Raw genomic sequence first — 21,678 nt, 5'->3', positions numbered from 1 at the left:
AATATCGGACCTCTAAAAAGTACAAGCATGCATATGTACTCAGTACTTGGTTTGGGCCCCTTTTGCAGCACTTACTGCAATTACTTTTGCACGATATTCTAATTATTCGAGTTTCACCTGTATATCTTAATCAGCAGTGCAGACACTTCCTCCACCTCCTTGACCTCTGCACAATTTTCTTCATTTGTAAAAAAGAAAGAACATTAAAAGTGTACCTCATTTATAGCCATGCTGCATCCAGGCATTGGCAGCTACAAACAGAACAGCACAAAGTTTGATTAGGGTTCAGCTCCTGAAAAAAGGTTCCACTTAAAGGGATGCTATGAATTGTGAGCAGCACCCCTGCTACAGCTACTGAGGGAAATTGAGCCCTCAATTTTATCTATGAGATAACTTGTAGGAAACCATACAATCTGTAAATGGGTTCTTTGTACAGAAGTGTTCCTTCTGATAAAAGTTGAGTTATAATTTACTGTACAGCTGAATGCCAAACATCAAGATTTTAATGAATGTAGACATCATATTAGCCATTTACCTCTGCAGTGTATCTAGTCTTTTTCTTGAAAAACCCTGCCTCCTAGTTACATTGCAGGATCAGAAGTTAATACATCTATTAAAATTATGATTCTGGAGTCCAGCTTTCAGACAATTGCCTTAGTCTTTTGTAAAAGTTGATTGCATTGTGAATTGTGAAGTGTTTAAATGACACTTACATCATTATTTCTGTGATCATTCTTGTCCACATACGGTACATTCAAGCAGGAATCCAGTACTCTCATTTGTGATTTATAATGAACACACTGTATGACCGTGATATTTGTGAGCACAGCTTGGACCAGCAGAATCAGCATCAGGAGCAACAGCAGTATTTCATAGAAGTGCTGAAGAGAAAAAAAAACAACAGGGGAGTGGAGCTATGTATACATTGTGAACATATCCACCTCTTTCCTAGAGTCTATAAGTGTAATATTTGTAATTGCTCCTCATAATTGAGGTCCACCAACTCCTTAAAATTGTGTTACCCTTCTCTGAACTCTGTCTAGTTCAAGGATATATTTTCTGTGGATTGGTGACCATAACTGAGCTGCTTATTCAAGACTGTGCAAACCAATGCTTTATAAAAGGGTTAGAACTATGGATCTCTCTTGGAAATAGGTCATTCTTAATTAAGAGTATTCTATTAAGTTTATAGGCAAGAGCATGCTATGCAAATCTGCAGCTAAGTCTTATCTACATAGGACCTCTACATTCTTTTCCATCACAGATTCACCCAGAGGAACCACTTCCAACGAGTATGTTGCAAATGTTTACTGCAATTTTTTCAATATTGAACCTCATCTGCCATGTAGTTGCCCAACCCCTATTTTATCGAAGACTTCCAGTAAAGATGATGCATCTTTTTTTTTCTTTCCATGCACAACTTGAAATCGTCAGCAAACATTAAAATATAACTCTTAATTAGAACCCTAATATTAATAAACAAGTTAAACAGCATAGACCCCAAGATAGGGCCCTGAGGAACATCACTTACAAGAAGTCTACTTAGAGAATGAGCCATTGATCACTACTCTTTGGACACATTCCTGTAACCAGTTGTCTATCCATGCACATGCAAACTAGTCTACACCAACAAACCTTAATTTGTAAAGTAAACATTTATGAGGCACAGTGTAGTATACCTTAGCAAAATCCAGATATACTGCATCCACTGGCATTCCTCCATCTAAATTCCAACTCACTTGGTTCACAGACTGTTAACAGGTTATTCTGACAAAAAGATTTTTCATAAATCCAAACTGGCTGTACCATATACCAACATCACTAAAACATTCTTGAATATAGTCTCTACCAGGCATTCAAATATTTACATACTTTTGAAGTTAAGCTGATTGGTCTGTAATTTTCTGGCATACATCTTAACCCTTTTTTGAATAATTGTATCACATTTGCTTTACACCATTCAGATGGTACAATCCCAATCAGCAAAGTGTCATTAGATATTAAAAACAATGGTCTGGCTATAACAGAGACAATCTATCTGGGTACTCGAAGGTGTAAGCCATCTGATTCTGGCGATTTATTCACATTCATTTTTTCTAATCTGTTTTAAACTTGGATCTCTGTCAGCAACATACGGTAGGTACATCAAGAGCAGTTATTAGCATTACTGTACAATCAACCCACCTTTGTTGATATAAACTGGAGAAAAATGTAATTAATCTGCCTTCTCCTCATCATGACCAACTTCCCATTTCATCTTTTATGGAGCCTAAAATGCTCTGTCCTAACTTTATTACTGAATTTTTTTTTCTAATATACAAAAAAACATTTTTTTTTTTAAAAGGCACCTACACAGCCAATATGATCAATTAAAACAATTTTCAAAAACGGTTTCAATTACTCAACCCCTTTGTGGCAAGCAGCTTTTGTACTTAGTAGAGCACCCTTTTGCTGTTATGACCTGCTGCAAATGAGATGCATAGCCAGACACCAGCTTCTGGCAGCATTCCTGAGGAATCTTAGCCCATTCTTCATATGCAATGGCCTCCAGTTGACTAATATTCTTGGGTTTGCATGCTACAATCATCGTCTTCAAAACCTGCTAGAGATTTTCTATGGTATTCAAGTCAGGTGACTGTGATGACCACTGTAGAATCTTCCAGGACTTCTTCAGCAACCAAGCCTTGGTGGAATTTGAAGTGTGCTTGGGATCATTGTCCTATTGGAAGGTCCAATGACACCCAAGCTTCAGCTTCCTCACACACACATGACATTTTCTCCTAGGATTTGCTGATTCTTCAATGAATCCATCTTGCCTTCTACGCACTGCAGGTTTCCAATGCCAGAGGATGCAAATCAGGCCCAGAGCATCACCAAGCCACCACCATGCTTAACTGTAGGCAGAGGGATCTTTTCAGTGTATGCTTCATTCTTCATCCAAACATACCGCTGATGCATAGGGCCAAAAACATCTGTGGCTTATTTATATTGAGTATAGGGCACAGAGAAGGTAAAGAGGAAGATCTAGAGCATCATGTGACCGGTCTAACACTACAAACACTTGCCACAAATGTACAATGCCAGTAAATTCTCCTTTAGATCTGCTAACTATGTACTGCAGTTGCCTACCAAAACAACCCATTAAATCTACATCCAATAAGGCACGATTGCATAGTTGTTGTAATCTATGAATACTGTAAGCTTTACAGGCCAATCCAAACTCCAGATTCAAGACATTAGTAATTATGCCCCTCCCCCAAAGCAATTTAGTATAATGTAGGGAACCGCTGTGTGTTCTGGATGAAAACTTACCGTTACATCGGGTGGATATGTTTTAAAAATGACGACTGTCTGTATGACATAAATAGACAAGTAAGATGAAGTTGTATATAATAATGGAGCTGTAATACTGCTGGTAGCGATCAGAACTTCAACCTAGGATAACAAAAATGTAAGCCAAGCAGTACATCAACTTATACAGTTTTTGCTTAATTGTAACAATGATTTAAGCTGTTGCATATACAAATGCTTCTTTAGTTTGAATTCCTTTTGAGTTATGTTAAAATACTAAATTCTCTGTTGAGCTTCATAAAATTTAAAATAAAAGTAAACTTTCCTGTCTTCCCGAGACATTATTTGTTTGATCATTAAAATAGAACTTCAGACAATCAGCTAAAAATACCTAGCTGAAATACATATACGGTACAGTGCAAAAGTCTTACGCCCTTGAATGCTTTGAATATGTTGTTTAGTTTTTATCGATTAAACAAAAAAACAGAATTTTGTCTTACCTGTAAATACCGTCTCTTGGAGTACATCACAGGACAGAGGGGGTTAATCCTTAGACCACTTGGTTATGCAGCTACCTTCGTGCGATTGACAAATCAATCAAAGCTGCAGAACAGCCCTCAATAACCCCTTCCACTCCCAACCAGCCTCAGTTTTGTAGAAAGCAGTAGACAGTGAACAACTTTTCCTTTAAGCTCTTAGGACTGTCAGATGGTTTGATTAATCTAACTAGCAATGGAAGAGTGGGGAGCCAGCTGACGCTCAAGAATAACAAACGGGGAGTCAAGATTTGTGAATAGCACAACCTTATACTTATGGATGACCAGAAAAGGGCTCCTTGCATTTCAAGACCAATAATTCAGACATTCCTAGCAGAAGTGATGGCTATGAGAAAGGATTGAGATCTAGAATTGATTAAAGGGGCGGCTTTTGAAGGGCAGATGGATCCAGTTTGAGGTCCCACAATGTCACCACAGCACATACAGGAGGAAAAATGTGTGCTATCCTATGCACAAAGGCCTACACCCAATAAGTGAGAGGAAAGTGGCTTCTGGAAGAGGGCAGATATCGGACCCCTGATAGTATTCAGAACTAAATGCTGGTCCAAACCAGACCGCAGGAAAGATAGAATGTGTCCCTTCAAGGTACTTCCTAGGATAGAATTTTCTGGCCTTGTGCAATGTGAAGTACCATGTGTAATGATTAAGCCATGGTGGTGAAATCCATAAGAGGCACAGGTGTGGGAGGGATACTATGGTGATGTATTTGCTGTACTACGTTCGATGTTGGGTTCTATCTGGAAATTACTACAATAAAGCTGAAGACTGGTGAGGTCTCTGTGCTTTTTTGGATACCAGGTGCAATGGTGGTTTGACTTCCTAACCTTTTTTTGAAAAGTACTTTTTATTCAGTTTTGCATACAACAGTTTTGCATTAAATATTTTGAGATCCATATTGAGAAGGGCAATTGGTCTGTAAGAGGAACACAAGAGAGGGTCCTTGCCGGGTTTAGGAGCAGCACCACATGTGCATCCCGAAACGAGTCAGGGAGCCCACCAGTCTCTAGGGCAGATGCATAAAGGTCCCGAAGCCTGGGAGCCATTTGCTCTGCGTACAATTTATACCATTCCCCAGGCAGGCCATCCGGCCCCGGGGATTTCCCATTAGGGAATGAAGCTGGAGATAGTTCAGGATTTCCCGAGCGGAGGCAGCGGAGCTTCACCCAACACGTGCGCTCCCTCTCACATCGCGGCCACGCCCTTGACTTCCTAACCTTAAGGCGCATAGAGATGACAGCATGTGGAAGGCCTCTATCCCTCAGTACTTGCGCTTCAACAGCCATGCCGTAATAACCAGCGACCAGGAAGCCAGGTGGAATACCGGTCCTTGCGACAGAAGGTCCGGATGGTCCAGAAGTGCCCGCAAGGTGTTTGACCATGTCCACATATCAGGGCCTTCCGGGCCAGTTGGGGACAATGAGGATCACCAGAATGTCCTCCATCTCAATCCTACAAATGAGTCAAGGCAAGAGCTTTAGAGGGGAGAAGGCATAAATCAGCTTGAACTGATCCCACAGAATCACCAAGGCATCCACCATGAAGGCTTGAGAATCCTTGGTCCTAGTGACAAACCTGCCCAGCTTCCTGAATGTTATTGTGGGGGGGTTACCAATAGATCTAGTCTAGCGTGTCCCCCCACATACAACAGAGAGCCTAAAACACCTCTGGATGGAGGTGTGAAGGAATATGGATCATATCAAGAAAATGTCCTTTTCTATGTTTTGAATTAGTTTAATTTGCTTCCTAGCTTTCTGACTTTCCTTACTCAGCTTTTTAGCGTTGCTATGCATAACCAAGAGATATATCCTGTATTCAGGAGCGCGCCGAGGACACATGAAAGGAATGCCGAGGGAGGACGCTACAGGCAGAAGATATCTTTGACTAACCAATTAGCGAGAGACACAAGACTTTAACAGCCCCTCTAGTTTGCCCAATAGTACAAGACATTTAGAGAGGTAAATGTCAGAGGTGGGCATATGTGTGACGAACACTCTCCTGTTATCTGTGTATAAAGGAGAGAGACTGCCCTGAATAAAATTAGAGCATCATAGACCGTTAATCCTGAGTTTGTGATTTCTCCTGTGCACCGAACACAACATAATTAGAAACAGCAGCAGACATCTTGTGTGAACCCAGTTGTGGTTCAGATCCATTTCAGAGGGACTACTCCTCAGGATCCCGTTGCTAACGACTGAGGTAACTTTGCCTGCTAATTTTCCCCTCCTGGAATGTGTACGGTGGAAAGGGCTTGAAACGTGAACTTCAACCCAAACCAAAATCAGACTAAGGCTGCGTGACTGTTGGTGCCTCTGTAATGGTTGAGAATGACTGAATGGTGACTAAATCCTGTTCGGCTGGCCCTACAATTGGGGGGTCCAGCATTGAAAAGACAAATTAATTGCTTTGAGCTTCAGGATGTTTATTGGGAGTCAAACATCTTTCCACGACCAGATCCTCTGGTCTGGACTAAGAAGTCCACCTCCCCAGGACTCCACCCCAGCCCAACAGGCTTGCATCCATCAATAGCCCCTTCCAAGACATCGACTCCAGCTCCAGACTGGACATCCACCACAGATGGACAAGATTTGTCTTGCTGGATAAGCGGATGGGGAGATCCAGGGAGCGACCCTGAATTCTTCCCTTGGCCTTGGGGCCAATGATCAGGCGGGAGCAAATCCCCAGAACATTTCTACCTACAGAATGGGGACAATGACCCCTTTTCGAGAGAGGCACTGACTTAGGGCAGCAAAGAGACTTAAACAGATAGGACAACAGGAAATGTGGAGGAAGCAGGGCGCAAAACCCTAGCTTGTAGCTTAGTAAGAGATCAGTAGCTCGGAACCTAGGCATCAGGAATTTCCCACACCCAGAGTGCCGAGAAGGCTGAAAGACATCCCCTTCACCCTTGTAAATGTGGAGGCGCCCCTTCATTGTGAAGAAGCCTTGCAGTGGGACTGTGGAACCTGTGTGGATTTGGAACCTGAGGCTTGAGATGGACAAAACACTTTCTTTTTAAGGGAGTGGGGGAGCAACTAACGGAGTCTATAGCTTTTGCTTCTGTGGCAAGAACGCTCTCCCCCTACCCCGCCTTCCTTGATACAAGTATAGCAGCATTCTCCAAAGAGGCATCCTCCACTGAAGAGCATGTGCTCAATGCACTTCTTGCAGGGGAGCTCGACCATCATTTTAGCCAAAGCATCTGCCGCATGTGGACCGACAAAGCGGGATCAGTCAAGATAGATTCAGGGTCTCTGGTCATAGCCTTTGACCAAAGTGATGCAGGTTGAATGGCTGGGCCTGCAAGGACAAACGAGATCTTAAAGAGGGCTTCTAACCTATTTTCCATGTGGTCCTTGAAAAACAGGGATAGCCTCTACAGGAACTGTAAGGCTTTTGTTCAGACAAGAGAAGGCAGGTGCCACGTTAGAGACCGCTCACTTCTTACGAAGGCCATCCTCGAGAGAATACCACTTTTACATATGATTTGCTAGCACAGAAGCTAATTATATATTTTAAATAGCCTGCTAAGCTACACAGATACAGAAAGTTTTTTTTTTATAGAAAAAAGGATAAAACCATATGAATAAAAGTTGACCTATATAACCTCTCCTGGCAATTTTATAGGGTTTGTCCCTAAACCCTGTAACTGTCACTTTTGTTGGACAGCTTGATCTGCATTGTAAATGTAGAAAAAGGCTTGTAAAGTACTAAAAGAATTCATATATTGCATACTATCATTTACAAGTGTTAACCACATACAGTTACCAAAAAGAAAAAGGATTTATACACGATTGCTAGCCTTTTACATATTTTGGTGCACTGATCTGCCATACAGGAACCTAGATTTCAGTTTAGCAGAACAATGCATACAGACTTGGTAGTAATATGTTAGTTACTAAGATGATCATGTTTTTCAATGGATTCCTTTTAGATAAAGTTTTGTATCTAACATTTAGACTTACCAAACACTGGCTTGGAAATTCTGCTGCAACATGGCTGGCAATTGCACATGGGAAACACTGTAAAAAAAAAAAATACATAGTTTCATGCATAGCCTCATTAAAGTACCATGATTAATAACATTCACTAAAAAAACATAACATCTTTATAGAAACTAATAAACAGAGGCACACCGTATGTTCCGCAGTCACAAAATACACATGGTAGTTAGTTCTAGGAATGATTAAGATTATCAACAGAACAGTAAATATCCTTATGTATGAACTAAGTGTAAAGTGTTACTGTGTTTGCCTTGAAGAACTGAACTTGGAAGAGGTGCCCAAAGTCAGGCAGATGGCAAGGGACTAGTCACTAATATTGACTCTTGTCTTCCTGCAGCTGATCTTTTTACATGAATTACCTACCATGGTTTGTTTTGCACTTTGCCTCTATATGGATGCGGCCATCTCGGTAGAGGTAGGACTTTGTTTCCTCACATCAGAGCCTCCAGCAAGAAGAGTAGGAGCACAAAAGTGACATCACTGTATCACACTCCATATCTCATAAAATTAGCAGTCACAGGTAGAAGTGCCTTAGGTATTGCACTGCAGGTATACAGCTATAAGGCTGTATGTACAATAGTGCAATAGCACCCTCACCTACTATAAAGTGCACTGCTAATTTTCAGGAGAAAGTAATTGCAATAGGTAGATTTTTCAGGATGCTGCTTAGGATAAATTAACACCTTCTAGATGTTGCCTATGACACAGCAAATATTCACTATTAAACTTTAACTTGGCATTTATAAATATGGGGGTTGCCATTTCTGACCTTGCCTCCTGCAAATGCTAGCAGCTTAGCTGTCATGATGACCATCTTGCATTGAAATCTAAATCCTGGAACAAGAATTTACTTAATGATTCCAACTTTTCAGATCTGCATATTTGTTCCAGGTAAGTGTATGGATGTATTAAAGCTCATCAACATAACGGGCAAGCATAACATCCACGCTACTAGTTTTCACAGAATGAGGTTAGCAATTGCAGCCCATTATGCCTCTCCTGACAGGTTTACTGTAAAAGCAGGCACCTAAAGATGCACGTATGTACTGTAGTTTCAGACAATTCCCTGAGCACGTCACCATGCAAATAACAACCAGAGGTTAGAAACGGAGCTTCATTTCTGCACATTGGTAACTGTGTAGTTGAGTTTCTCAGATTTCAGGGTTTTTTGAAGGGGTCACGACAAATCTAAAGCTAGGCTACAGTTTAAAAAGTTTAAGATATTGCAGTTTTACTGAAAGAAAATCCAACCGGCTATGCAAATAAAATCAGTATTCAGTATAGTGCTAGTTCTAGACTTGCAAGCTTGACTCAAGGGTTTGGATACAGCACTGTATATTTGCAGGTCTAATAAATTTTTGCCATTCTGCGGTCACTCCACAAGCCATTATTGGAATGGACACAGCCAAGAGAAAAGGCTGGAGAATTACGTAATATAAATAAATGACTCCGTCAAGATGACGCTTTAGTTAATTATGATTTTAACATTAGACCTGTAAAACCGCACACCACTGAGACACATAGTATGCTTTGTAGTGAACTCTGGGTTACTTTGTGTCTGTACTTAAGCTGTGCAACAGGCACTTATCTTGCAAATATAGGGATGTAGTATTTTTCCAAATTCTCCTCTTACATTTTTGATCTGTCAGTGTAAGATTAGTCAGCTTAGCTGTGTGCTGGCTAGTGTCCCTAAGGTGTGCAGTGATTTTTCTCAGTCATCTGCAGTGTTGAGTGTGCTCCAGCAGGGTGTGCTAGGGATAAAACTTATTAAGGATGTTTAATACCTGGCCAATCAGCTGATTTGGGGAGCCTGCTGTGCATGCTGGGAGAGCTATTAAATACCTGAAGTATTTCCTGGCACATGGTTTTCCCTCCAGGGTCTTCCCCCTGTGGAGGATGAATCTGTAACTATTATACTAGGCTCCAGCCCCTATGGGGCCTAGGGGTATGGGAAGCTGCGGGGATTTACCTTCCTGGGAGGTGTCCCTACATTACTGGCTGCTATTGAGTGCTACAAGCCTTGAGGAAGCAAACTTCAGTTGTCCCCCATAGGGATGGTAAATGACTGAGTCTGGGGAAGCAACGCAGGAACCTTCCCATTGCTAACCTGCTTTGATGTGAAGACTGAGCATACACTAGAATCTTTGCTACAAGCAGCCAGTTTACAAACTACATATCCAGCCCGTAAAGCACTAAGAGAAAGAGGGATCCAGAAAGATTATGCAGAAGACGAAAAGGACTGTGCTTTGATGTAATTCAACAGGTATTGTGTGCTCCTTCATCCGCCTTCTTTACTCTTCTCCATGCACATGCTAATAAAATATCTAAATTATACTCACAGTGATTGACGCTCATGACTCTTAACATCATAATGACCAGAGTTACACACACATACATATACACTATATTGTCAAAAGTATTGGGACGCCTGCCTTTACACGCACATGAACTTTAATGGCATCCCAGTCTTAATCCGTAGGGTTCAATATTGAGTTGGCCCAGCCTTTGGAGCTATAATAGCTTCAACTCTTCTGGGAAGGTTGTCCACAAGGTTTAGGAGTGTGTCTATAGTAATTCTTCCAGAAGAGCATTTGCAAGGTCAGGTATTGATGTTGGACGAGTAGCCTGGCCCGCAGTCTCCGCTCTAATTCATCCCAAAGGTGTTCCATCGGGTTGAGGTCAGGACTCTGTGCAGGCCTGTCAAGTTCCTCCACCCCAAACTCGCTCATCCATGTCTTTATGGACCTTGCTTTGTGCACAGTCATGTTGGAACAGGAAGGGGCCATCCCCAAACTGTCCCCGCAAAGGTGGGAGCATTAAATTGTCCAAAATGTCTTGGTATGCCGATGCCTTAAGAGTACCCTTCACTGGAACTAAGGGGCCAAGCCCAACCCCTGAACAACCACCCCACACTATAATCCCCCTCCACCAAACTTTACACTTGGCACAATGCAGTCAGGCAAGTACCGTTCTCCCGGCAACTGCCAAACCCAGACACGTCCATTGGATTGCCAGACAGAGAAGCGTGATTCGTCACTTCAAAGAACATGTCTCCACTTCTCTAGTGTCCAGTGGCTGCGTGCTTTACACTACTGCATCCAACACTTTGCATTGCACTTGGTGATGTAAGGCTTGGATGCAGTTGCTCGGCCATGGAAACCATTCCATGAAGCTCTCTACGCACTGTTGTGCCAATCTGAAGGCCACACGAAGTTTGGAGGCCTGTAGCTATGGACTCTGCAGACAGTTGGCGATTTCTGCGCACTGTGCACTTCAGCGCGCGCGGACTACGCTCTGTCATATTACGTCGCTTATCACTTGGTGGCAGAGTTGCTGTTCCCAGTTGCTTCCACTTTGTTATAATACCACTAACAGTTGACCGTGGAATATTTAGTAGCAAGGAAATTTCACGGATAGACATTGCATAGGTGGCAACCTATCACGGTACCACACTTGAATTTACTGAGCTCCTGAGAGCAACCCATTCTTTCGCAAATGTTTGTAGAAGCAGTCTGCTTGCCTAGGTGCTTGATTTTTCACACCTGTGGCCATGGAGGTGATTGGAACACCTGAATCCAATGATTTGGAGGGGTGTCCCATATACATACATACCAGTCAAGTCCCATGCTCCCACTTGCAGAGGCTCAAGGTCTTCTAATTATCAACAGGTGGGAGGCGGTAGCTGACTGGAGAGGGTCATCTCATTTAACCCACCCAAGCAAGGTTACATTTGGAGGCACTGCTGAGATCAGATTTATCCACCATGGGACCATGTACATTTTTGCCATTATCATTTGTGTGGAAAAGTGAAATTGATGAGTCCATTGCCCGCAAGCTGAGATCTGATTTTTTTTAAATCTGAAATTGAGTTGTGCTTAATTGACTGTTTTAATTTGATGGAGATGCATTTCCAGGAGTGTTGTGCCTATTTTTGTGAAGTTACTGGAGTTTGTTGCTTCGGCCAGAAATGGACGAACTTGATGTACGGGACTATTTAGGAGTTTCTAAGCCCTGGTCGAGATGTGAACCTGTCGCCAGTGTTAGCCGATTGCTGTTCTACAGCTGCATGTGGATGTGGAACTATGGTTGCTACATATATAAAAACAAAGTCCTGCTGAAAAGACCTGATTGCCCAGATGTAGAATACAGCCATATAGTTTTAAATGTGTCTGGAAATATGGTGCAGTATCCTAATCCTAGATGGTACTACCCTGTTTCCCCTAAAATAAGACCTACCCCGAAAGTAAGACCTAGCACTATTTTTCAAGATTCCTGTAATATAAGACCTACCCCGAAAATAAGACCTAGTATGGTGGTAGCATGTGAGGGGAAACTTGAAGAGCAGAAGTGATAGTATCAGCCTGCAGGGACATACTGTATTAAGGGGATGACCGGGGACTACCTCCGGTCAGCGCAGTGATAGGGAGCACTCCAGTACCAAACTTAACCAACTACTGTCCCCGAAGGCACTGCTTAATGTAATGGTACTGTACTGTATTGTGTACCGGTAAATGGTACCGTACTTTACCGTGCTGTCCACTGTCTGATGTCCCCACTGCTGCACCGCTGGTACCACTGCCCCTGATGGCAAAGGAAGCCGGAGCTGTAGAAAGCAAGGCTGCGGCGGCAGATCGAGCAGAGCCGCATTAGCTGATACTTCCTCTATAGCGCCGGTTACTGTGACAGGCGGAGTTATACCAGATAACTTTGGATTGTTGTACATTTTGTTGCACATTAAAAAATAAAAATAAGACATCCCCTGAAAATAAGACATAGTGTGTTTTTGGGGGGCAAAAAATATATAAGACAGTGTCTTATTTTCGGGGAAACACGGTAGGAGCAGGAAAAATGTAATTATCAAAAGATACCGGAGTTTACTTTTGAAAACAGTTTGCTGTTCATAGTTTTTGTTTCTAACCAAGAAGAAGGCGCTGCTCTTTGTAGGCTCGGAATGCCTCCTCTCAACCCGGAACTTCGGGACACACATTGTCTGGGAGCGAGCGGCTGTGAACATGCAGTGTGGTGGGGTGTTTTTTTTTTTTTTATAAACCGAATAGCCTTTAGTACTACTTTAATGTGAAGTTTGTGATTAAATGTTCTTTTTTTTTTTCTCCTAGAGACCCCCTCCCTATCCACTTTGTGGACACAGAATACCTGGCTTTCAGCTGAGAGCGAAGTCATTTTTTTCAGCGAGAGCTGCTTGACCCCCCAAAACAGTGTTACACAAGGGACAAAAAAACAAAAAACAGTGTTACACAAGGGAAAAAACAAAAAACTGTTGAGGCACATATTACACTACCACCTGCTTTCATTTCAATGCCAATAGGGCCAGTTCTCATGTAATGCCTCATGGGGGGGTAGGGCATCATATTTTGCACTGAATTTTTAGAAAGGTAGCTAATACATAGTATTTTTAGGGCCTTACTAAAGTGAATTAGGATGGGTCATTGCACAATAAAGATACAAAAAAAGCACCTTAGAGCAGCTGTTGTAAAACTTGTTGATTAGTTTAGGAAAGCTGTATATAAGTAAAGAGTATATAACTATTTTGTAGCTGTAGAATAAACTCAAAGGATTGGACTAACAGGGCTTTTTACAAATATTAGCCATAATATATAAATAATCCTAAAGAACTTTTCTATGAGGAAGCAGGTAGTTCCTTTATTTCATGCCATCATTGATGCTCATAAAAAGGAAAAAGTGAGAAGCACACAGCCTACCATACGCAACAGAAACCATAAATGTGACCTAGTGTTTAATAGTAAAAACAAAATACAAAAATATATACAAAATCGAAAAACATCATATTGTAAAAAAAAAAAAACGGAAGGTAGGTGGACTCAATGCATTGACATCAGACAGCACAGATAGCAAGCAAAATGCACAGAGCTAATCAGAGGAAGATTGCAGCCTGATTGAAGAATGAAAGAAAAAGGAGGATGAGGAGGAGAAGAAAGGCACCAGCAGCAGATGAAGGCTTGTGATTTAAGGTGGGGACAGTTTAAAGTGCCACTGTCTACCAACGATTGTGTAATCATTTTTTTAAAGGTGGTTGTGAGATGGGGGCTTTAAATTGCCACTGACCACCAATGAAAGGGGGAGGGGTGAATTTTATTGCTACTACTTGGCTTTAGTGGGTGGCTTTTGACCTTCTCAATACCAACATCTTTATTTCCGAAATCGTGGTTAAAAAAAATATCGCATTGGGGTGTCCACTTTCCATAAAGGGGCCATTTTTGGGGTGTTTGTACTGTCCTGGCATCGGAATTCGTTAAATGTTCAAGAGCAGCTGTTGTTAAAGTGTTTAAAGACTGGACTGTCAGCCGAAAATCTGTATCTGAAAGTGCGAATTGTGGCCGTCAGCGACTAGAACGGAGACTGGCAAGACTGGTACAAGACAACAGAAGTGCAACAGTGCAGTGTCAGATTCCTCGCATCACCTTTCAACATCTCGTGGAGTCACGAGGCGGCCCAACGAAGTCATCTCGTTCCCCAACGAAGAACTGATGGGGTGGTCATAATAATCTGGCCACTCAGTGTATTCCACCATGAGAATGCTCTGTTTAATATGAAATTAATTTAGCTACAGTGTTTCATGTCCAAGTAATTGTTAGTCAGGTTGTCATAGCGCTGAAAGGGGTGTGGAAATAAAAAAAATAAAAAAAACTACTAAAGCAGACACCCATTCCATTTGCCCATCATGACAATTTACTTGTGATACATTTTTTTTTAACTTAAACTATATTTAACTGTGCTAAGAAGTGCTTCTCATTGGTCAGTGCGGTCACCTGACGAGCGCTTGTAATTTAAGAGTGAAATTCAAAATCCATATGCATCAGATATACTGATATAGCAGCCCTTTAAAACATACATTTAAAAACCAGAAGAACAACAAGATTTTTGTATGCACCATAAAATCCTTTTCTTAGAGTTCATTAAGGGACACAGGGTTCAGTTATTTAGGGACAACAGGGTTATAGTGACACTGTTCAGGAGGAATTGGACACTGGCAAACAAAACAGTAGTTGGCCAGCCAGGTATAATGCCTCCCACGTCAATTATGCCTCAGTTTTGTAGAAAAAAACAGTATCAGGAGTAGATCACAAATGGGGATGAAGGGGTCCTGTGTCCCTTAATGAACTCAAACTTTAGTTTTTTTATAGTAAATACAGCCACCGTTTTTTTCTGTTCACGTTCATTAAGGGACACAGGATTCAGGTATTTAGAGACAATTGGGAAAATCCAAAATACAAAAGCAGTCCAACTAAGGGCCAGGCAACAGTAACAGACCAATTTAGCAAAAACAACAGAACTGGGGGCAACCACTCGATAAAACATAAAATGTGTGAACACAAGACCAGGCGGCAGACTTGCAAATGTGGGAAACAGCTGCCTGGTGCAGAAAAGCCCAAGAAGCACTTACATACCCAGAAGAGTGCCCTTTGATAGAAAAAAGGTGGAATTGTGTCCTTAAGACCATAAACTTGAACAATGATCTCTCTAAGCCACCAAGAAATGGTGTGATAAGAAGCTAGTTCCCCTTTGCAGGGACCATCAAAAATGAGGAAAGAGAGTCAGTCTTTCTAATGGAAGCAATGGCTTGGAAATAAAAATGCACAACACGAACTACATACAGGCAGTGAAAGGAAATTTTCTTTTGATGTACTGAAGATGGACAGGGACTAAAGAAATGAGGTGAGAGGCTGAAATCAGCTAGGAAGGCAGAAGCCTCTAGGCCTCAATACCACCTTGTCTTTGTGTAGGACCAGATAGGGCTCTTTAACCCCTTTGTGACTGACGTACAGTAGACGTCGCCAGCATCGGGGCTGTTTAAACAGCCGCCGGAACTCTATTTAAACTTGTAAAGCAGACTGTCGCCTTTACAACAGAAGCGATTCTGGCGACTTACCTGTCGCCAGATCGCTTCTGTGTCCTGTAGAAGGGGCCGCCCCCCCCACAGGACGCCGCCGCCGTGCTTCCCCGGCTCCGTTGCCCCTCCTACGGGCCCGGCTTCCTTCGCGTCGGTGGGGAGCTGGGGAGGAGTTCGACGAACTTCCGTTCATCGATCCCCTCCCCGTTCTATGGGACCGGGAGTGATGCAGATTGCATCACTTCCGGTCCCTGGGCTGTCAGTTCTGGGCTCCTGCAGCCCAGCTATAAGCTATTGAAGTGCGATCTGCACTTCAATAGCTTATTTCCAGTGTAAAGGTGACACTGGGGGTCTTTAAAATAAATCTATTGATAAAACTGCAGTTTAGCAGGGATCATTAAAGGAGAACTATGGGGTTAGGGCTTTTCCCCATAGTCACCCTAAGCTCAGTATACCGCGAGCTACAGCTTGCGGTATACTAAGACACCGCAATACTGAGACGCAGCCGCTGAAGAGGATCCCGACAATTATGTCTGGATCCGCCCAGCTGCGTGAGTGATAGCTGGCTCTGACTATCTAGAGGCAGAGCCAGCTGTACCCGCCCCCCCTCCCCATCCGTTCCGCCAGTCAGCGCTGGAGGATCGGAGCGGGGAGGGGGGAATCCAGCCCCTACCCTGTCACGGCTCTCTGCCGTGACAGGATCGAGAAGTGAGCAAAAGCCGGTATGTGTTCGCTCACTTCCCGATCTACTGAGCCAACCTGTGACAGTTTCATTGTCACAGGTCGGCTAGAACTATGAGGATGAGCGAAAATCACTCACCTCATAGTTCTGCTTTAAGCAACATGGAAGTGCAAGTCTCCCTTTATAGGAAGAGAAAATGGTTTGTACACACAATGTAAAGTACTTTACATAGTTAGCCAGGTTGAAAAAAAGACAAGTCCATCGAGTCCAACCTATAGAGATAAAGAAAGAAGCTTCTGGGGTAGTCTATTCCACATCTCTAACTGTGAAGAATCCTTTCCGTATGCAAAGGTTAAACCTCTTTTGCTCCAGACGCAAAGAGTGCCCCCTTGTTCTTTGCAGTGACCTTAACGTGAATAATTTGGCACCAAGTTCTTTATACGGACCATTTAAGTATTTATACATGGTGATCATGTCCCCCCTTAGTCGCCTTTTCTCCAGAGAGAAAAAATTCAGGTCAACTAATCTTTCCTCATAGCTGAGCTCCTTCATGCCTCATGAGTTTGGTCGCCCTTCGCTGCACTTTCTTCAGTTCCACAACATCCTTTTTGTGAACTGGTGCCCAAAACTGAACTGCATATTCCAGATGAGGTCTTACTAATGCTTTGTACAGGGGCAGGATGATGTCTCTGGAGTCTATACCCCTCTTAATACAAGAAAGTATTTTGCTTGCTTTAGAAACTGCAGCTTGACATTGCATGCTATTATTGAATCTATGATCTACCAGAACACCCAGATCTTTCTCCATCATTGACTCCCCCAAACAAACTCCCCCTACAGTGTATAATGCATGCATGTTTTTAGTCCCCAAGTGCAGAACTTTACATTTATCAACATTAAACCTCATTTGCCAAATAGTTGCCCAATCACACAGTGCATTCAGATCTGCTTGTAAGTTGGAGACATACTGTAAGGACTGTATTCCACTACATAACAGTGTCATCTGCAAACACAGAAATAGTACTTTTAATCCCCAATTCTATGTCATTTATAAATAGGTTAAACAGTAAGGGACCCAACACTGAACCTTGGGGGACACCACTAACAACCTCAGAGCATTCAGAGTATGAATCATTGATCACCACTCTCCGAATACGGTCTTTAAGCCAGTTTTCTATCCAATAACAGATTGAATACTCTATACCTACTGACCTTAACTTATACATTAGCCGCATTTGGGGAACTGTGTCAAACGCTTTTGCAAAGTCCAAGTATACTATATCCACAGCCATTCCTCTGTCCAATTTATTACTCACTTCCTCATAAAAAGAAAGTAGGTTTGTTTGACAACTTCTGTCTTTTGTGAATCCGTGCTGACTATCACTGATATTTTCAAGCAAAAACAATTGCATGTGATCCTTGATCAAACTTTCAAGTATCTTGCCAACTATTGAGGTTAAACTTACAGGTCTGTAATTACTTGGTAAAGACTTTGATCCCTTTTTAAATATAGGCACCACATTGGCTTTACGCCAATCCATTGGTACCAAGCAAGTCGTTAGAGAGTCTCTAAAAATGAGATTTTGTAAATTCTATGAGAGCAAGGACAAACACTACTCACATAGGTATGATTAATCTTTATGGTATACAGGGAATGGCACTTCCCCATCTATTTGCTATAGGAAATAGTCACAAATGAGAATAAAATTTAGTGCTTACTCATTGTGCTCAGTACGGGTATACCCATTTGAAGAAGAAGAAAAAGTACACAGATTGAAAGCTACCACATATTCACAAAAACAGTCAAATCACTAGAAATGTCACTTGAAATGGAATTACATAATTTAGGTTCCTTTTTGATAATTTTACTACATAAAATAACCTGAACTGTTATGGTGCTCCTACAGTACACAATGTTTCACACAAAGTGATAGGAATTTAGGAATAGAAAAGCCAGCAGTAATAGAGCTGTATGTCCACTGTATAGACTTTATTGCTTCAAACCCTTCGTCTAATTAATGCTTAACCATGGAACACATTGTTCTGTGTAGCATCGTGGTATTGCTATACAGCCAGTATGCATATCAATTGCGATGCACGTTCCTTGCCAGCAAGTTACCTGGCCATTAAAGTATACCCTACCTAAGCTATTTAAAAAAACTTAGGTTTGTGTTTAAATAAAAAAAGAGAACACCAAGAGCAAAGAGGGGTATAAACACCACTGTTCAAAGGATATTCAGCATTCTTACATTCACAGAGCATGACAATTTTCAACAGGATAAGCATGTCTTGTGGAAGTACTTGGTACTTCTCTGTAATTTGCTCTTGTGTGAGTGATGTATTTAAGCAATAATGTGCTTAAATACATTATTATGGTTAATAACATTTTCTATGTTGTCAGTTTCTCTGTGTCCATGCAAAATAATCATAGCTAGATCTGCCATAGCCAGGGCTTCCTGTAATTACAGTCTTGTGGGAAAGTATTGACATTCGTTTATAACAGAACTGGCTGATTTCCATAGTAATGACATATACTGAATATCTATACGTCAGTGCAGACAAGATGAAAGAATAATGCCAACCCATACTGTTAGAAATATAAAAGGCTGCCATTTGTGACCTCTACTGAAAATGCTAGTTGCCCAGGCATCACACTAATACAAATGGCTCTAAGCCCTCATTCACACTAGAAAATGGCCAGCACGTGCAGCTCAGTGCAGGGCCGTATCGGGCAGCTCCCAGGAAGGACAGGTGCTGCGTGTGATTAGTACGCAGCCCCCGTCCTTCTGTATGGGACTACGCGGCCATACGCCCCCCCACAGTGCAGGTCCGTACGGGTGCGTTCCCTGGCTCGGACGCAGACAGGATACATTCTGTCAGCGTACGAGGAAGCTCACCCGCACGGACGTGCAGGGCAGGTGAGCGTAGGGGGCGTACTGCCGCGTAGTCCCATAGAGGATGGGGGCTGTGTACTAATCAAACGCAGCACCTGTCCTGCCCGGGAGCTGCCGGATACGGCAATGCACGCAGCACGGAGCTGTACATGCCGGCCTTTTCTAGTGTGAATGAGCGCTAACTGTGTGTCAATAACCCAGGAAGATATAAACATTGACCCAAAAAAGCATGCAGATTAGAATGTCTAAGTGTTTCAAGCCAATAGCAGCGGGGTTACTAGCATTTTCATACCATGGTCCGCAATGGCAGTCTCATGCGCTTAATGTAATTTTCTTTTAATTAAAGTTAAATGGCTGTATTCATGTTTTATTTTAGATGGAGCAATCTTGAGGATAACTTCTGTATTTGTTACAGCCGTTTGCCTCCTGACGGTACTTGGCAATATTAAGGTCTGAAAGTTTCTATAATAGTGCATCACTGTACAAGATATTTTGGTGGTCTTTCCACAAGACATCAGAGGCTTTTGACTTTAAGGCAAATGGTTTGCGGAAGCCTTCATAAAGCTCTTAAAGTGGACCTTTAACCCATTTAACTAAAACTCACCCCAGCATGCTAATATAAAATCTTACATTAGTTAACAAACATTTTTATTTTACTTACAATTTTTTTTCCACTTCCTGGTCCACTTTGGCACAAATTATGTAATCATGCCCAAGTGTTGCATCCTGGGAACGTTACATCAGCAGAGGGGAAATCTCATCTGTAATCTCACGAGATCTCAGTGAAAGGCATTTTCCTCCCCTGAGATGATGTTCATGGTCACATGTCCTAGTCACCAGTGCCAGAGTTCCAGGAAGTAAAAGGGAGAAAGATTTATATGCCCTTAGTTAAAATGGCCACTGTAAGAAGAATGAGGAAAAGTAATGTATGCAAAGAATAAAAAGCCGGCAAGTAACTTGAAGTATCCGTTTGTAGATTGTCATTTCTAAGGGTGTATTTGTTGTTTTGTAGATATGGGTCAAGTTCCTCTTAGGAACTCCTTAGTGACACAGCTTCAGAAGATTTTCCCGTTACTGGGGACGAGAACAATTTTGCCATTTTTTGCTATACGTTTGTTGAACTATAATTCCCATCTTCCCCATTGATTGCACCTACACATATTATATACCACTTATAAAGGACAAAATGGGCTTTAATTTGACATGTCAAATGCAAATTTAAAGCCTTGTATTTTTCATTTAAAAAAAAAACCAACACATTAGCAGCTAACAGAAAGTAATTCATAATAAATTATTTTATTTGTCCTGATCTATAGGGTATATCATATGTATGTGATTTCAGTTTATTTGGGGGGTTATGGGTCACAAAATACAAGGAGTGAAACACAATTTCAGTTTGGAACAGTTTTAAAATATGGAATGTTTGACTATCTTTAATAACCTCCTTGGCAAAATACAGTATTCTCCCCAGAGATACATTGTATCAGTTTGTAACATACTGAGCCGACTCCCAGCTCCACAACACAGTGAGTTGGGCTGAGACCACCTAATCACCTGTTGAGGGTCTGCCTCGGACCCTGCAACAGCAGTAACTTTTTGAGCGCTGGGCGCTCCATTGGCCAGCGCTCATTGTATCGCATGATGGGATTATTCCATCACCGGTCGTTAATGAACTGAACAATCGTGATGGAATAATCCAGTCAACAGTCAGGAAGGGGTTAACAAATAAGCACAGCAGAGAAAAATTCATTCCGATTCACCGACTTCTTCCAAAAAGCTTTTGCATTTATATAGTTCAGCAATTACTTTTTTATGTAGCTGTGCAAAATTCTACCCCTATGGAGTATACAAATTTAGATTGATTTTATATACTGAAAAGTCCATTTTAGTTGCCAATTGTTGGGTGGAAGATTGTGATTAAGAATTTCTGGAAATTATTTGATCTACATTAAACATGGAGAAAATCAGATTTGTTATGGTTTAAAGTGATAATAAAGCTTTAGGTTTTTTTGTTTCCTCACTGGGAGGCCGTTTTTATTGCAGTTCTTTGGGTTTTTATATTTTTTATTTCTCAATTCCTTATTTTTTAGTGGGTCCCTGCATCTTTTCTCCTTCTGCACGGGTGCCTCCAGCAGCTAAGTGGCCACTGTGGTGGCGCCTCTGCGTGACCGTTCCCAACCGTGCCCGCAGTAGCTGTGTGCGTCCATAGACACACACAGCCCTGTGGTAGGCCATGCCCCTTCTCCCCGCCCAACCGTTTGATGGCAGAAAGAGCCTATGGCTCCTCTGCAGTAACCATCCCTGCAACCAGGAAGTTCGGGCCGGAGGATTGCTTTGGGAACTGGCGGCCGTGAGAAGCACCATTGACAGGTAAGGGTGTGTG

General features: G+C 42.1%; 1 protein-coding gene across 3 annotated transcripts in view; it reads right to left on the bottom strand.

Annotated features, from left to right (window-relative positions):
- MLC1 (megalencephalic leukoencephalopathy with subcortical cysts 1) overlaps window positions 1–21,678 on the bottom strand; it is a 46,330-nt gene that overhangs the window by 1,213 nt on the left and 23,439 nt on the right. For 2 of the 3 annotated variants that reach the window (XM_018576733.1, XM_018576734.1), the window contains exons 9-12: window positions 7,811–7,867; window positions 3,313–3,435; window positions 714–881; window positions 214–292 (exon numbers count right to left, since the gene is read on the bottom strand). In XM_018576733.1, coding sequence (XP_018432235.1) covers window positions 221–292; window positions 714–881; window positions 3,313–3,435; window positions 7,811–7,867 — 420 coding nt within the window. In that variant the 3' untranslated portion in view covers window positions 214–220. Of the gene's footprint in view, window positions 1–213; window positions 293–713; window positions 882–3,312; window positions 3,436–7,810; window positions 7,868–21,678 lie in introns of those variants that run through there. The other variant, XM_018576732.1, reaches the window with a different exon arrangement.

Source organism: Nanorana parkeri, unplaced genomic scaffold (assembly GCF_000935625.1).
Source record: "Nanorana parkeri isolate BGI_ZX_2015 unplaced genomic scaffold, ASM93562v1 scaffold75, whole genome shotgun sequence".
Lineage (NCBI taxonomy): Eukaryota > Metazoa > Chordata > Amphibia > Anura > Dicroglossidae > Nanorana > Nanorana parkeri.
Note: the sequence above shows the minus strand (reverse complement) of the source record. Positions and strands in the feature narration are given on the sequence as shown.